Genomic DNA, 18,367 nt, shown 5'->3' with positions numbered 1-18,367 from the left:
GTTGCTTTCCTAAACAGCAAAGTCTGGTATTTCTCTGAATGGTGTTATAGAACCCTCATGTATTTTCACAATTCCTCTATATCACAGCACCACCTAGTGGTTGTATAATGGAACATATAAAGTGGCAGTGAAAGAAAGCCCCCAGAAAAAAACACATGTGAAGGAGCCAAACTTAATCCCGCAAAGAATCTGGAAGTAGAAGCTTCGGTAAAGGTGTGGGTTAAAAGCCTTATCTAGAAAATCCCAAAGTTGTCATTGCACCCCACTGAGAAAAAAATTAGATTGGATACAAGCTTAGTAATATGTTGAAATCCATGGGACTTGGGTCACTCATGACTAACTCAAGTCCCATAGATTTCAGTAGGTCTGCTCTCGTCTGGATTCAACCCATTGTTCTTGGTGCAAGAACTTACGGAATTGGGCTGTGAAATTGTTGTAGAAATAATATATACAGTTTATTTTAAATAATACAACCTTTATTATAAAACATGGATCAATCCTTTGGTACAGGCAAAATATATCAGGAAGAAAATGCTTTAAAAATCATGATTTTAACAGGATCAGTTATGAGCTGGTAAACCTACACCCTGACTCAAATGAAAAACTTGTGTCCTCAGTCTGCTGAAGACATGACTGGTGAAAGACATCATAGCCAGCCTCCCCAACCTGGTGCCCTCCAAAATTTGTTGGGTCTGCAACTACTGTAACTCCCATCATGGGTGTTGCAGTCCAACACATCTGGAGGGTGCCAGATTTGGGAAGGCTGCCATTGACCCAAAGAGATGATCACCAATTTCATTTTTCATGCTGAACATAAAACAACATTTTAAATCAGTTACAAATGCCACGAGAGAACCTCAAACTCAAGGACCCACAACAGTGTTGAGATCACTGAAGAAGTCAGATTTGAGAAGGGGGGAGCAGAGGATGCACTCAAAAGGAATGCAAAGTCCGAAGTGATCTCAATGCATCTTGACATTTTGAGGTGCAAGGAAAGAGCATTTTTCTTTTTTCTCTGAACAACTCTAGGTAGAGTCCAGACTTCAAAAGGGCATCATGAGGTTATAGATAGATGACATTCCATTTCCTTTAAAGATCAAACATACACAGGTTCTTATATAGCCCTAGATACTGGGGAAATTAAACTTTGATGTCGGGGAGGGTGGAGGAGGAAGAAAAAAAATGTTACTTTCAAATCAATAAAGTAGGGCCTTTGCAGACAATAGCACAATACATGTGCAGTTGTTATGAGGGATCCAGAGATCTTTCCTCTGTTTCAGGGAGAGCCATATTCCCCAGACTCAGTCTTCAATATTTCATTGCTGGAAAAATGTGTGACTCCAGCCAGCCTGTTGCCATTGTGATTACTATGTGGACGGTGGTTGCAATGAGAGCCACGGACACCTACCAGATTGTGCCCACGATGCCTTCTAATGTCCCCATGCCTGAAACATTATGTGAAGATATTGTAGGATTTATGCATTAAAAGATCTCTGTCTAAGGCCCTGGAGAACCTCTGCCAGTCAGAGTGGTCAATACTGAGCTACATGGACCAACAATCTGGCATAGTATAAGACAGCTATCTATGGTTGTCTATCTGTAACATTTTTAGAACTGAGGGCTTCTGCTGACTGTGCTGCTGAAGTGGTGTGGGGGAGTTCTCATGAACCCCTTAACCAAGGCCAGTCCAAGACGTTTTGCCACCTGAGAAGCTGACCAGACTGGCAGGTAAATCTAACTTCAGTACAGGTGATGGGGTAGCAGCATGTGTTGCCTGAGGCAACAACCTCATTCTGCCTAATGGTAGGGCTGGCCCTGCTCTCAACACAAAAAGCAGTGAACACCAGCAAGGCTATCTCCAACTCCACCTCAATGTCCTTCCATTGTGTAACCCTTTGTCCTTTTAGAAGTATACTGTTCTTTCAGGGCATCATGCTCACTTTGACCAAGCTGGTATGCAACAAGGCAAACCCTACCTACGTTTCGTTGGTATACTGTGCCACTGCCTCTGAATCAGGGCTAGTAATTTTTGTGTAAAAGAAGGACAGAGGATATATATTTATCATCTGTAAAGAGATTAACCAAACTGCAGTGTATTTTGTTGTACTTGATTACTTACACGATCCAAAAGGATATGGTGGAATGATTTTATTACAGGACTGAAAAAGGTCTAAAACTTTATATGCCTCTCCAGATATGGTCTGAGATTTGTACACAAATAACTTGTTTTCTGATGGACTAGGTAACATCATTGAAAACGTTCAATAGCCCCTTCTCCATGTCATCCAGCTACAAGTATTGTATAATTCAGAATCCTGTACACAGTGGGAGTGAAATCTGTTGGTATTTACCACAAAGCAAGCATTTCATTAATATTAGGAATCCATACTCTTTCCTTCTCTTTCTTGATTTTCCATTGTGGTGACAGAAGATGATGTTTCCCCACCTTCAGCTCCTTCATCTAAAGAGATGTGTACATGAGAAACAACATATTAGATTTACACTGAATAGTTTGGTCAAAGCAATCAAATCAGCAGGAGTTTGGATAAACAGAATTTTGAATTAATGTGTTGTTATGTTAATCTTGGACTACACAGAATTCTGAGAAATTAGAGGTGCTATAGGAAGCTTTGGATAATGATACCACTTCCAATATCCAAAGCTTACTGTAAAACCTTTCAGAAAAAAGCATGTGCCGAAAAAAATGCATATATTATGCAATCCATCAAAAGTAGTGTGCTCCTTTTTGGTTGTTGTTGCAAAGACAGTCGTTAGGAAATTATTTGTATATTGCTTTTCAAATAAAATTTCTCAAAGTGGCTAAATAGTAAAACCCTTAGCAAGCAAGGATGCATAATGCCCGGTTCCCAATAATTTGAAGATATTACCTTCTGCCACAGAGAGCTCAGCTAATTTGTGCGGCAGGTCCGACGTCCCAGGCCCAGCGGAAGAACCCAGGATGTCTGGTAAGGCATTTCGGCGGCCTGCCCTTCCCGATGCTGCAAAATCTGTGACCACGGGCTCCACATCAGTCATCTCTGAGTTCTTTCCTCATAGCAACATCTACTGAAAAACACAGGGAGTCCAAGGAAGATTCTCAGCTTCTATAGTCTAGTGTCGGAACATGAAAAAAAATCCTGTTATTTAACAGAGGAAGGCAGTTAGTCTTTTGAATGCCAAATGTCAGTCAGCTGAGGGAAGCACTGAACCAGTTGTTCCTTAGTAAATGTCAGAGGTTTCAATGCACCAACACCAAAATGTTATCCCAAGAATCTATTTCACTTTCCCCACACACACACTTTCCATTGATATTGCAACCACCAGTACTGACCATGCATAACAGGAAACTTCAGCATTAATGAATAGTAGAAAGAGAAGTACCCAGAGACTTCCTGAGAATCGAACTGTTTCTTTCTGTGAGTTTTGTGAGACGTTTTACCAGTCAGTAGGAAGAATGCTGACAATCTGACCTTATTGTCCTACCTCAGGGGAGCATCGCATGCACAGTTTTTAAGCAGAAACAAAACCTTCCCACAATTTGAAAGAGATACAAAAAGAATGCTTTGTTTCGAATGCATGTCCCCAAGATCAAGGAGCTAGCTAGTTAGTTAGCTAGCTGCAGGCACTTGACATAAGAAAATAGGTACAATAGGTTTTATGTTATATGAATGAGGGTTTCGTAGTATGGTAATGGTAGTGAGAACTGGTGGTCTGCCCTATGAAAGACTTCTAAAAAATATCAGTGTTAAAATAGATATTGTCTCGACAATATTTTAGATCAGCCTCCTCCAACCTGATGTCCTCTATGCCTTGCTCTCTCTATGGCTAGCTCTCTGCCTCTCTATGCTTGGAGAAGAGATGCCTTCACTCAACATCCAGTCATATGGTTAGGCTTCACAAGACTGTCACAGTCACAGTAAGAAACCCATAATGATATATTGTTGTGATGTGACTATCATAAGGAAAGTTAAGGTTCTGCTGTACTCAATATACTTGTTAAAATGCTTTAGCTGAAAGCAAGCCATAAGCCAAGGGTGGAAAACCCCTGGCCTATTGGCTGAATTTGACCTACAAGGCCTCCCCAGCCAGCCCACTGATGTTCAAGGGGAGGCCTTTTCCCCTCCTCAAAACCCTGCCCTTCAGAGAAGGGTGCTCCAATTTTTTCTCTGTGCACAGAGAAGTGGCTGACCAGAGAAAATGGAGCAATCTGATCATGGAGGAAGAGATCTAGTCTCTTCCTCCATCCCCAGATCACTTGCATGTCCCTCTGCACAGAGAAAGGGGCTGGCCCTTTCTCTGTGCAGAGAGACATCTATGAATGGTGTGTGTCAGAGAAACGGGGGTGGCCCCACTCAGTTTGGGCTGTAGCTCCCCCCACGGGATGCCATATAGCCCTGGAAGGTGTCTTGGGAGGCAATACAGCCCTTGCGCCAGAAACGTCCCCCACCCATCATAAGCCATAAGAGCATTTTGTTTTAAATTCGGAGTCGTTCAAGGTCTTACAGTGAGGTCCTATGATGTTACTCAGATGTCCCACTGAGTTCAGTGAGGCTTACTCCCAGGTAAGTTTGTACAGGGTTGTATCCTTAGGGTGGGAGTAAGCATCACTGGCTACAATGGGACTTGCCCCCAAGTAAACATGCACAGGCCTGTGCTGCAGAACCAGCAATGGCAAGGGCAGGATAGTGCAGTTAGGATTGGATCCAGAGTTCTTGTGAGATGAACTGCACTCACAGGATGCTCCTGCTGGAGGAAGGAGGAGGTGATTTTCCCTGATTCCTCCTTCCCTTTGAAAATCTGTCCTGGAGGGTTGGGGATCCTAAGAACAGTGTGAGAGGTGGTGTGGGGAGGCTACAGGGGAAGGGGGAATTGGTGAAAATCACCTTTCCTCTTCCAGCAGAAGCCTTGACTGGATCTTAGGCCTGATCTACATGAGCCTTTTACTCCGGAGCAGCTGCAAATCGAGGTTCTTCAGACATGTGACACGGTTGCCACTTCACAGCCATCCATGGGGTTCTCCCAGAAAATGCGGATTTCCAAGGAGGCTTTTTGCTGTGATGTTTTTTGTTTGCTGCTGGTTTCCCCACGCTTATGAGCCGTGTGTCCCTTCCCCAAACTGACTTCGCATTTTGCAGTAGGTGTGATGTAGGCATGAGTAGTGCTTGCATCGCTCTGTGACGTCCCTTTACTCCCCCCATCCTTTCACAGCTGCACAGTTACAGAGGCACAGAGAGGCGTTTTCATTTATTTAATCACACTTTTCCACATTTTCGCAGTTTCATATCTTCGCAATGGTTGCTTTTGGACTCAGTGCCCAAGGGCCGGGGGAGGGGGTTCTTGGGGGAGGACCAACTTCCCTCTGGCCACCATTTCGGAGCGATGGCTGGCATGTACCTCTCACACCTTGGGTGAGTACGAACAATCTTGAGAGTCTCAGGCTGGGGAACTGGCAAACAGTTGGTGTGGAAATGAAGGAGCACAGAACACCCACATTTTGCCTAACGAGGGACAAACAGCCACTGAAGTGTTGCACCCTCACACTCATGGGCCTGCACAGCTGTGCATTAAAGTATAATGGCAAAAAAAACAAAAAGAGGGCACGGTGGAGTCTGTTGGGGAAGCCTGCAGTAAATTGAGAGTGTATCATAGCAGAAGCTAATTCGAAGCTGCAATGTTGTGCAGTTGCGACAGAGTGAAGGGTGACAGCGGTGCCATGTAGACGGGGCCTTGGTCCCTTTCATGAATAGAAGGAGACACCTTGTTTGCAAAAGGGGCACTCTGGATCCACTCTGGAAAACCCAATTTCAAGTACAATTGTTTGATGAAGGTTGGGATGGGTTCCAGTTATGAGCCACTACCTCAGTTCAGATCAAGGGGAAGGGCCATAACTCAGTGGTATAGCCCCTGCTTGCATGCAGAAGGTCCCAGGTCTGATCCCCGTCTTCTCCAGATAGGGCTAGGAATGGATCCTGCCTGAAACCCTGGAGAGCCGCTGCCAGTCAGTGTTGACAATACTGGGCTGGAAGGACCAATGCTCTGACTCCGTGTAAGGCAGCTTCCTACGTTCCTAAGCTATTTTGTTTACAAAATGGGGAGGGGGGAAGAGAACTCTGATAGAGCAAAAACATTTCCTTTGTTGCATTTGAAAGGTTAACAGATTTTTAGTGATATGAATTTTATGGACTAAATCCCACTTTGTCCTATATGTGAAGTATTATGTTCGGTTAGCACACTCCCTGCCATATCTGAAGCCCTTCCTCCTCACACACTATTCCCAAGGCTCACCCAACCCCCAGGATCAGATTTCCAGGAGGCTAGGTGGATGGTGAGAAAGTCCTGTTCTGTGAACATGAACTCTGTTCCATTCACAGAAGGAAAGTTGGGATCCAAGCCATTATTTGCATGCACTACTGTATCTTAATTTAATATCATTTGGATAGAGAAAATGACGCTGATTGATTGACCCTTGCAAGTAGCACTAGCTGAACTTCCACATCTGCATGGATGAAAGTGGAGGGGGTGTGGTAGGATGAAAGGGTGTCCCTGTGTTCAATTCACCCACCTCCCAACAAGTGACTGGTGCAGAGCTGATGGCAACCATCTTAATTCAGCAAGCAGCCAGCACTTGGAACCACTTTCCAGCAAGGGCAATCTAGATGTGGATTATTACTGTAGACTTTAACTGGTTTAATCGATCACTATGTTAAAAGCAACCTTTTATGAGGAATGAGGAAACCTTTAAAAAGAGTCAGTAGTCCTATGGAGCAGTGGTGCTTTAGGAACTGAAGTCAAATCACATAAGGTCAAAATAAAGATGGAACTGGTAAATATTGCATTACTACTCTAAGCACTCAACATTTTCGTGGGAGAAAGGAACTTAGAGGCTGTAAATAGGATCAGGAAGTAGCATAACTCCACTCAGGATCTTCCTTTGTTATAAAGTTGTTAACATTTGTTAGCTGGTGTCACAGTGGCATGTTTTTCCCTTCTTGATTCTATTGGTCGGCTTGTGGTCATGGTCTGTTTGGCTGCAGTGAGAGAGTTCTTGTTTTATTCTTGCTACTTTTGTCAGTTTTATTTGGTTCAGACAATGTTATCGGTGTTCACTGCCATTTTAGAGATGATTTCTGTTTCACACATTTATGGTAAACCTTATCTGGGCACAATCTGGCAATCTTTAAAATCATGTCAGTTGAAGCACTAATAAATTCTTAAAATCCTATGTTGGCTAAGTCACCAATATAAGTAAATGCTTTGCACTTGTCTTTGGGATTTTTTTAAGCCTTTGGCACTCACAGAAGTCACAGCAAGGTTTTTCAGAGATGGGAACATCTTTTTTTAAAAAAAAAATTAAGATTTTCCCTGTCAAGTTGTGAGACATAAAGATAAATGCTCAAGAATTCACTGTCAGTTGTGAGAGTTCTCAATCTTTCCAAGGGGCTTTGATTGTATCTAAAGCATTTTTCTTTTGCAGAGTATCAGGGCCGGTGTATAAACTTAAAAGCGAATAGGAATTGCCTATCTGGGAAAAGGGTGTTTACATCATACTGTAAGATTTAAAATAAAACTTCTAAAACCGAATAAACTTGTAAACATTTGTCACAAAAACAAGTCTTTTGCTCCAACTGCCACGAATGCTTTGTATGAGACTATAGTTAATGATTTGTGGTGTTATTACGCCAAATACACGTTCAGGTCACCATTTCATTTTGACCCAGCTATGGCTCGAACACTTAGGCCAAATTATGGCGGGAATACAATACGGAGAATGGGGTCGCTGTTTCTTTTCTGGAGACTGTGGGACTACCTGGGTAGTTCCAGTGCTAGCATCAGGATTGTGCTAAACCAACGCTTGTACAATGTCACTAGTGCAACAGGAAGAACAGCAATTTCCCACAGAAATTTGGCAGCTTTTCTCCTTGTTGTGCTACTTAGGTTGCGCAAGCATTGGTTTACACTGGCACAACGTCATTAGCATTAGTGCTGGGACACCATTAGATACTACCCTCTTTCAGCAACATATCCCCACTGCCAGCTTAACTGGGGAATACAAGTCACAGGCAATTAATAGAGTTCATTTTAAGCAAATAAGAACCAAAAGGTGCTGCCAGATGAGGCTTTTATCCTACAGGCGACCTGCCATCATTCACAAAATTTCACAGGGGGTCCAGACAACATTGTAACTATCCTCTGTTTTTCCACTGCCTCTTCCATCTTTTTTGTTGTTGTTGCTTACAACAGCAAATCTATTACAGAGGGAAAGACTGAATAGCTGCACAGTGCCTTTTGACTGGTAACACTAGGAGACATCTGTCTGGAAGCAGCCAAAGTCTCAGGGCATCTCTATGCCAGCCTAAAACTGTGCATTTAAAAGGGGGCTTTCTGCTTCCATTTTAAATACAGGATTACGAGGGACTCCTTTTACATGCACTTCCTTCCCCCACCCTTTTCCCCTGCCTTCTCCCCTTTATCTGAGTCTTCCATATGTTTCATTGATCTCGCCACCTTCTTGCGGCGTTTCCTTCTTCACGGAGGGAACTCAAGTGAAACACAAGCAGGGTAGTTCGATACCCCATTATCTCCGATCCTTTAAAAAATGGAATAACGGTCGTTTAGTGCAGGAGACACCCTGGAGGTTAATGACGTCATCTAGAGGGCCCGCAAACTTCCGTGACCGAGCAATCTCAATAGCAGGATAAAAGCTCTGTGTGAAGAAGCCCTCAGTATCAGAAATACTGATACTGAAATCTTAGAGGATGCAAGTAGAGGGTTCTCCAATGAAGACTGTCATGTCAGTATGCCATCTCTCCCCCTCCATTATGATGAAGTTTGACATACATTTTCCACGTTACTCCCTCCCTCTGTCGCTCTTCATGTTCCCCTCCAAATACAAGCCTCGTACGCCTGAACACATACTGCTGGTGGGGAGAGATTGATAAAAATGCACCTGGGATAGTAAACAATTCCTTGGGAAATGTCATACAGCTCAATTGCTTCCACTCTACGCAGGATGCTGAAGGGGAAAACATCACTACTTGTTGTTTTTAGATTGTTCCGGTCCTTTTTGAAACCTTTTCTCTCAGTTCTAAAGATGATGCACTGTTCCTGAACCCTCAAAGAGAAGTCGATGTTTACATATGCAAAGGGCAGAATTTAGGCAAGATGGCAGGGCAAACATTTCAGATTGCAGGGGCGGGGGAATTCTCAGCATAGTTTAAAGACTCATTCTTGCATATATTCAAAAAAGCAGGGTTTTTAAGAACACATGTTATGATTAATTTTAACCGTTCATAATAATATAGGAATGTAATCAGCATGGGTCAGTCACCTCCCCTTACTTTTTTTTTTTTTTTTAAGCAAAGGGATTTGTGCCTTTTGACATGCATACCTAGTACAAATAGGCTCATTTACCCTAACTGGTGGCTCTTATATATGATGCCAGCTGCCTGCAGCATCACCCAAAAACAGTGGCAGTACTCTGTTCTGTTCAGCTGCTGTATATTTAAAAGATTCTTTCCTGGGTAATGTATGCATCCACTGCATGTGTATAGAGAGACCAACACAGAGGGTAAAACCTCTTAAGCACTACACGAGTCACATGGAGTTCTCCCATGGATTAGGAAGATTTTTGATGGCTGAACACCAAAAAAAAGTCACATCTAATTTAGGTTTTACACCTAAATTAGCCAAAGGAGAGAAATTAATGCCTACTTGTCCCAGCCTAGTTTCTGGCTGTATCTGTCAGTTAGCCATCTTTCTTCTGGGACAAGCAGCTAATGTACATGCACAGTGACCCACAATAAAGTTGAGATTTCAGAGCAGAAACCTCAACCAAGTGCCTCATGTCTTCTTTTTCATGATGCAGCAAAAAGAGCAACTTCACACATGCCTCCTCCTCATCCCACAGCCGTCCTAGCGGAGCCAAGGGCTGGATCCCTATGCTCCGTTTGCAATAGGTCTATTTTAAGGAAGCGTCGCCATGTCAGTATTATTCAGTAACACTTGAAACATCTTGTGGAAAGATAATTGCACATAATTTTTTCATCATAATGCCTCAATGATTCTTAAACTTCAATGGGCAATGTGACTCACAGGAATACACGACTGATTTGCAAATGGTTACATTTCGTAGTCAAAATCAAACACAGAAACCTGAAAAAAGCTAGGACTGTGCATGGACCCCCTGCTTCGCTTCAGATGCTGCTTTGGACCTTCAGAAGTGGCCCCACTTCACTTTGGACTGATTTGGACCCCATCTGCTTCGACTCGGATCCAAATCCAAAGCACTCGTTTTTGGCGTTTCCCCATTGACTTGCATGGGAAAACACAAACGGCCATAACTTTTTCACTTTTCATGAAACATACATGAAATTTGTATTTGTAAATTTGACACTTTTCATGAAACATACATGATTCTCAGCTCCCCTGGAGGGGTGTCCACCTGCCAAATTTCAGGCAATTTGGCCTGAAGTAGTTTTTGCGCTAGGCACAGGTGAAATTTGTTTTTTTCAAGGAAATCTCTCAAAGCAAAGAGCTATAACTTTTTACTGCTTGCACAGAAGTGTATGAAAGTTGGGGAATGCACAGCCCCCCTGGAGGGCATTCCACATGCCAAATCTCAGACAGTTTGGCCTGCTAGTTTTTGTGCAAGGTGCAGGTAAAATGTGCTGTTCTCAGAAACTCAAACCAAAGTCCATAAAGGGATAATCAAGTTAGGTGTTGAAGTGGTGAGGAGGTCACTATCTCTAAACTCTGCTGTAGGTTTCTTCAAAGTGCAAATAGTACTACTTTCCTATTCACAGTCAATAACCTCAGGGTCTCTTTGGCTGAATTGCCTGGGAAAACACAGGCAAGAATCAAACAAAAAAACAAAATTGCCTGGGAAAACACAGGCAAGAAGCAAACAAAGACAACAACCCTGCCGGGTGGGCCCAATGACTTGGACGAAGAGCAACAATAGTTGTCTGCTGGAGTGTCAGAGGCAGAAAGCAACACAGCAACCCTGCCAGGAGGGCACAGCAACATCTTGCCCACTTCTGCCCCTGCCAAGACCTTGAAGATGCCTTATATTGGGCTTGCTTGCTTTGCAACACACAGTGTAGGATTATATTATTTAAATAATAGCTGTTAATGTATGTAGTCCTTTGCCCACTGCTTTTGGAAATATGGACTGTGTGTACTCCTTTGACACACACTGTTTGCTTGTCCACACAGCACAAGCGCACACACGCACACAAGAGCAAAAGAAAAACAAACACTAAACTACAAGCAAAGGGGTGATGGGACTAACTATATTCCTAACAGAAGAGAAAGGGATTTTTTATTAAAAAAAAAAATTAGGGAAAAGAGATCAAAGATGGGAAGGAAAGGAATACAGGAATTGAGAAGGGGAGGTGGAGGGGAGCCAAGAACAAGGAAATTGAGTGTGTGTGTGTGTGTGTATTAGACAGAATCAAAGTAAGGACAAACTAATGGCTGAGAGAGAATTAAAAAGGTGTGTGTGTGGGCGGGGAGAGATAAGCAACTACAGTGAAATTTTCTGGAGTTTTAAATGAACAGACAGCAAGAATGAATGGTAAAGCTATTACAGAAGGGTAGGGTGGGCTGGGGAGACACTAACACAAGTGTCATAGCATGTGCTTTCTTCTCGGCTTCGTTCTGCCAAAGGACAGCGGGAAGGGTTAAGGCTTCCTCTGCCATGCCTGGCAGAGACTTGGGCTGTTGCTCTTGGTGGCCACAGCAGAGGCAGGATAGGACTGCAGCCGAGAGAGAAATGCCACAGAGCTTCCCTCTCAGCTCCCGTCCCATCCTACTGCTGCTGCGGCCGCAACCACCATCATTGCACACAATGGCAGCTCGTCAGGGCAGTGGGAGGCTGCTCAATTATCAGGTGGCTCGCACCCCCCAATGGTTCATCTTGCGCCCCCTCCTGGGGTGTGTGCACCCCACATTGGAGACCACTGCTGTAGCCAAATAATGTACAGACAGTCCTCTCCTCTCCAGTAACACCACCTCTCTCACAATGAGGAAACGGAGGCTGACTCACAGCAAAGCTCCCTCCCTCCTCCTGCTCTGCCTCCTCTCCCCTTCCCCCCTCCCTCCTCATCTTCTGCCCCTCCTGGTGGCTGGATATCTCTCAAATTGATACATTTTATGCCTCTGGCATGATCTTTCACAAGTTGATACATTGTCAGGGTGGAAACTGAGCCCATAGGGCCCCAAAGCAGTTCTGATTCTGAGGAAGGGCAACAACCCATGGGAGAAGAGCCAGCTCGTCTTTCAGAGGTGCAGCTGCAGGGAGATATTCCACCTGCCTGCATTCCTGAGATAGTGACCCTGGCAGTGAAAGAGGTGTTGGTGGATACTTGGTGCCGACACAGCGAGAGGCGCCAAATGGAGGGCGCCGAGAGGAGGCACTTTGCCCGCTTGGCGCTACGACAACGGTCGCGTCCCAAGGACCCATGGGTAAGAGGGAGGACCTCTCCATAGCCCATAAGTTCAGAGTTTTCCCGCTCTACTCCTTCAAATGGGGACCAACTGCCTTACCTGGAGCTTAGGCTGCTCTGCTAACTACCCCAGTGCAGTTCCTTGCTTAGTTGCTGGAAATTAGCATCTGAAAGAGTCATTAAGCTGTAATGGAATAAAGTCTTGGAAAGAATCCCTTTCGTCTGTGTCTTGAGTTGGCTATTGGAGGGGACTTTAAGGGGCAGCTAGGGCGCTCCTGACATACATTTTGGAGACAGCCTCTCTAGGCTGCTCAGAAGGCATAAGAAGAGCTCTGAATGTACAAGGCAGACTGAGGCGTCTAGTAGGGTAACCCACTTCAGTTTGGGGTGCCTCAGTGTTCTGAACTGCTTCATAGCAAGAAGAGGCACCTCCGAATCAGCCCGCTTTGCCTCGTTATTCAGGCTTTGGACCAAAGCAGTGCACAGCCCTAAAAAAAAAAAAAAAATCATTCTCAAAATCACATGCACCTGAATGGATGCTGAATGGCTAGCCCTTCACTTGCCCTGTCCCTCTGGGCCCAACCTGTACAACATTTGTCCAAAGGGAGAGCACAAGGCAAGTGAAGGATGCTGCCCTTTCTCCTCATACTTGTCCGTACTTGCAAATGAGGGCAACTGAGCAGCCAGTGACAACAAGGAGGAGGAGCAGCAGGGACAAGATGCTTTGGTGATAGGCAGTGACCCCCCTGCAAGAGTCAAGCTTCTGCAGGTACCCTAAAATACCTGCCCCCATGCCAGCAATAAGTAGGAGCCAAATACAAAATCTTGCCTAGAGAAGAATCCTGTTCAGTTGAAAGGTTATTCTATCTTGGTGATACAGATAGTCCATTAAAAGAAAGATCAGAACCCTCTGTGATTCTATCCAGGAACAAATGCCACTACTTTTTATCTTTCTAATGTTATCTATCCATTGGCTCATCATTTCTTATTCATGCAACTTGACTCATGTCTATTTCCCTAGTAAACCATTACACTCCGAAAAAGACATAACAACTAAAGCCGACCACCAATTCTTCTGTTTCCAGCCAACTGCTCTCTGCTGCAATAGGTTATTAGAACTGCTCAGGATCAACTGAAACATTTGCCCTTTTAAGATATGTTTGCTCGCTGTAATATTGGTTGGGTTTGTGCAAAGCATTCTTGTTGAAGTGATCTAAAAGATTTCATTTAATTGTTCTTTTAAAAAAAGATGGCAAAAGTTGGCTAAGATAAAATGGCAGAAGAGCTCGCGTTGCATTTCTGATCAGGATATTCACTCAAATGTATAAACAGCCAGTAGTTCTGGCACCTTGAGTGATCTGAGCAACCAAGATACCTGCTAGGATCCTAAGAATAAGAGATTGTATGTTTCTGTAAAGACCACAAATTTGTAAGTGAACAACAAAACTCTCTGGAGATAAAAAACAAAACAAACCACCAAGGGCTATTCAAATTTCTAGGAAATTTCACAAATTACCTGGAGTGTTGCTACAGAGTGATGCTCAACAAGAGAGCCAGTGTGGTGTAGTGGCTAGAGTGTTGGACTGGGAGACAGGAGATCCGGGTTCTAGTCCCCACTTGGCCATGGAAGCTCACTGGGTGATTTGGGGCTGGTGACAGACCCTCAGCCCAACCTGCCTCACAGCGTTGTTGTTGTGAGGCTAAAATGGAGAGAGGAGGATTATGTACGTCACCTTGCAAGAGGAAAAAGGCGGGATATAAATGCAATAAATAAATAAATAAATAAATAAAATAAACAAGGAGCTGCAGCCAATCAGCCTCCAGATAAATGTACCTCTGTCAAACACATAAACACATCTTTGTTCCATTTACACTTTAGATGCTTAAGTGTTTAGCTGAAATGCTTTAAGTGTACACCTAAAAGTACAGCACACGAAATTACCTTATAACTATATCTGTGTTTTTGTTTTCCAAATCGACAAGTTACACTGTGCAAAGAATTGTACAAAATCATAAAATGGCCCTGAGTTTGTGTGACAAAGAAAAGGAAATGGGAAATTAGTCACATGTTTTGGAGGCAGTAATGTTACGATTTTAAACATGTTTATTCATAAGTAAAGTATAGCGGACTGATTCCAGATAAGGGTAGCTCCCCACCCCACCCCTCATCATGTTGCATTACCACATGGAGAATTCTAGTGCGAATACAGTCTTTATAAGGGGACAGCTACAGCCATTTCTGTGATTGCCATGAGTTGAAAAAGGCCAGTTATACTCAAGCAAATGGATGTGGACGCCCAGGGCTGCAATCCCAGAAGTCTCACTGAAGTAAAAATATTACTTCTGAGTAAACATATACAGGATTGGGCTGTAGTTAACACTAAGGTTTTTCCATATGATCTTGTACCCAACTATGTGATCATGTGGAGAAAATGAGCACTGCTTGTTGGTGTGAAAAGGTTAGGGAGGCTCACTAACATTTATGTAGCTGAATCATGAAAATGTAATGCTGGTTGTATGGAAATCCTGAGCAGCATGTTGACATAACTTGTATACATTTTCATTTAGTACGAAATCATAATGTACATTTACACTTCATTTAAAAACATATTTTATGTCTTAACATGGCATTTTCTACATTTCATCATTTCTTTTTTCACATATGGCATGAATGCTCATCAAATACAATTTCAACTCTTTTATGTATTCTTCTAATACATGCCCTCAGCTTTATCTCCATGATGTTGTCCTGCTTTGATGATTTAAAAGAAATTATAAACAGAAAAATCTGTCTCATGCTAGGGTGACTCACTATAAAATTCAATTTGAAATGCAATTCTTATTCAGAGTAAGCTAATTCCTTACTATGCCTCTGTCCAGGGTCTGGTAACTGGAATCCAGATAGCTTCTAGTTCCCAATATATGAATTTTTATTTTTTGCATCTGGATAGTTTTGGGTGACCTGCCAGACCTACTGCAGTGCAGAGTGCAAGAAATTCAGGGCGGATCTGGATAGCTCAGCGCTGCTTACCTCTAAAAGCAGTGTACACATGGTGCAACATTTGTGTAAAATAACAATATAACAATAGTAATAATAGGAGGAGGAGGAAGCAGCAGCAGCTGTGTTGCTTACTGCCTCTGACACTCCAGCAGACAACTGTTGTTGCTCTTCATTCAAGTCAATGGGCCCACCTGGCAGGGTTGTTGTCTTTGTGTACAAGGGGTCAACTGCATTCCTGTCTGCTTCCTATTCCAAAAAAGGCTGTAGCAACAAAGTGCCCCTGTGTACAGCATAACAGTTTCCCCTCTGCTGATTTAGTAACTTCCTTGTTTACAACAAGGAAGGCATTCATCCCAGTAAATACAGAGAGACCTGTTTCAGATGTATCACACAGCTCCAGTGGCAGAGGTAGCTGTCTCTGAGGGTGTTTCCAGATGAGTCCTTTATCACCACCACCACCCTTTGAATTTAACATCTAAAAAGGACTTACGGAGCTGGAGCAAACTGTACTGTTGCCATGGGGATGCAGAGGGAAATGGACTCCCTGTGGTCAGTCATCCCCAACTAGGCCATACCCTGCAGGAATAATTGTGATGCATACGGGAGCCATCAGGTTGTCAGTCTCCTCACCTCTACCAACAGCCCCTGAGAACAATGAATGGGGGATGTGACGACTCACAACACAATGGTACAGATCCATGTGGCAAGTACTGCTACAAACCACAGCCAGGTGGAAATGATTTGCTAGTAGAGATTTGCTAGTAGAAATGATTTGCTAGTAGAGATTTTTTCCCCTAGAATCTATATGTACAAACCATTAGCACTGATGGAGGCTTCCCTCCCAAAGCAAATAGCAACTTCAGGGGACAATTTTCATCAGCACCATGGAAGCAGGGAAAGTGTTTAATTCTCCCTCCCCATCTGCTGCAATCCTGATGCTGCTTAGGCTTCCCTATGATTGCTATTGACTTACGCCTGTGGGAATTTTTGAAAGTACCACTCAGTTTTCAAGTTGAACATGGAATTTTCAAACAGGGCTGAGAAGGACAGCCGCTATCGACCTTCACTCTGCATTAGGAGAGCCTTTTCCTTCTTGCTGCCCCTAGAAATGTGATGCATTGGAGGCAGTGGTGGGTTTTTCTGTATTCTTTCCCATCCTTCGCAGCTTTCTCACAGTACATCTGCCTGTGCTGGTGAAGCAAGTGAGGGAAGAGATGGTGAACACACAGGTGCTCACAGATCTATAGAACAATATATGCACTTTTTGTATTACTTGAATTTGTATCAGTAGTTCATTTGTATAGCTGTATCATAAAGATACACTGCTGCATTGGACCCTTGTCTGATCCAGCATGGCTCTTCTTATGTTCATTCATTGAGCATTACTACCCTTTCCTCTGTGCTGTAGATTGATCTCATTGATGCTCAGCATCACAAATATGCTATTCTTTTGCTGTCCTTCCCCCCACCCACCCACCCACACACACTTGGGGAGCGGGGGGCTTGGTTGGACTACAACTCCCAACATGCCTCATCCAGCTATTCTGCCTGGGGCATGTCGTGGTCCAACCTATCTGGAGGGCACCAGGTTGGGGAAGGTTGACTTCACTTGGGTGTGTGTATATACATACATATATATACACACACACACACACACCCTGCAAAGTCTCTCTTCTCCAGTATTTTCTTATCTCTCTGTAACTCCTATCAAACATTCCCTCTCTCCTCCTGCTCAAACAGATTTAGGCTGCACAAACACAGTCATTTTATTTATACCCCAGGCAAATCCAAGCCCCCCCCCCCCCCCGTCTTGTATCTTCCCTTAAAAATCCAATCTCATATTTACTTTATCGGGTGCTTGCTGAGCTATTACACAGAGTTGGCATGTGATTTTATATTCAATTATTTCAGTCATAATGTCTTTCTTCTCTTCCTCTCATTAAAGTAATTTCACCTTCCAATTTTGTCTATTAGTCTTCTTTTGACTTTGTCATTATGTTTCTCCTCTTCTCTCTATCTAAATTTATAGTTCTGCTTTCCACCTCCATTCATTCTCATCTTTTATTTCATCCTTGGGTCTCCTTCATACCAGATCCTCTACTTTGCAGTTAATTTCAACACCGTTACTGTGAATTGCACCTCCACCACTACATAGGTGTTGTCCCTATTTTTCTTTCAAATAAACTTGTCAATGTTATTTGCCTTTCCCTACAACATCACAGAGAGGAAGGCCAGGATCTCTTCTCGATCATCCCAGAATGCAAGACACGGAATAATGGGCTCAAGTTACAGGAAGCCAGATTCCAGCTGAACATCAGGAAAAACTTCCTGACTGTTAGAGCAATACAACAATGGAACCAATTACCTAGGGAGGTGGTGGGCTCTCCCACACTGGAGGCCTTCAAGACGAGGCTGGACAGTCACTTGTCAGGGATGCTCTGACTTGGATTCCTGCACTGAGCAGGGGGTTGGACTCGATGGTCTTATAGGCCCTTTCCAACCCTACCATTCTATGATTTATTATCTATAATGCAGTTAAGAGTCCTCCTAATTCTCCTTACATGCCTTTTTGCCAGCCTATTTCTATCTTCCTCTCCACAAAATGCCTGCTGTACAGCTTACCGATGAAATGATAAGAGTCTTATATACGGGCTATTTAAAAATAAAGTCTGGAACCTATGCAGTGTGCATTTGAAATGGATGAGGAAAATAAGTGACACCAGCATTTGAGATGAGTGTCTTTAGGGGTATTACTGCCCCCTGCTGCCTCCCAACTTTTTAGTCAAGTTCTTACATCGGATATTTAAAAGATCATCTCACAGAGAGAGAAAAATGTCTTCACTAGAATTCATCCAGTCTGAACTCAAACATCATGTTTCAGTTAGAGTGCTATGAAAAGATTCACCGTTATGACTGTATT

The 18,367-nt window shown here is 43.4% G+C and overlaps 1 protein-coding gene across 6 annotated transcripts in view; it reads right to left on the bottom strand.

The window, feature by feature from the left end:
• Positions 1-468: 468 nt before the first annotated feature.
• Positions 469-18,367, bottom strand: part of PKIB (cAMP-dependent protein kinase inhibitor beta) — a 68,122-nt gene continuing 50,223 nt past the window's right edge. For 2 of the 6 annotated variants that reach the window (XM_084827429.1, XM_084827431.1), the window contains 2 exons: positions 2,889-3,111; positions 469-2,461 (listed from right to left, as the gene is read on the bottom strand). In XM_084827429.1, the coding sequence (XP_084683555.1) occupies positions 2,376-2,461; positions 2,889-3,036 (234 nt within the window). In that variant the 5' untranslated portion in view covers positions 3,037-3,111 and the 3' untranslated portion in view covers positions 469-2,375. The remainder of the gene's footprint in view (positions 2,462-2,888; positions 3,112-18,367) is intronic. The other 4 variants (XM_084827435.1, XM_084827430.1, XM_084827432.1 and 1 more) reach the window with 2 other exon arrangements.

Source organism: Heloderma suspectum, chromosome 1 (assembly GCF_057233095.1).
Source record: "Heloderma suspectum isolate Gila_16-S chromosome 1, 16-S_ref, whole genome shotgun sequence".
Lineage (NCBI taxonomy): Eukaryota > Metazoa > Chordata > Lepidosauria > Squamata > Helodermatidae > Heloderma > Heloderma suspectum.
This window is presented reverse-complemented; position numbering and strand designations above follow the sequence as displayed.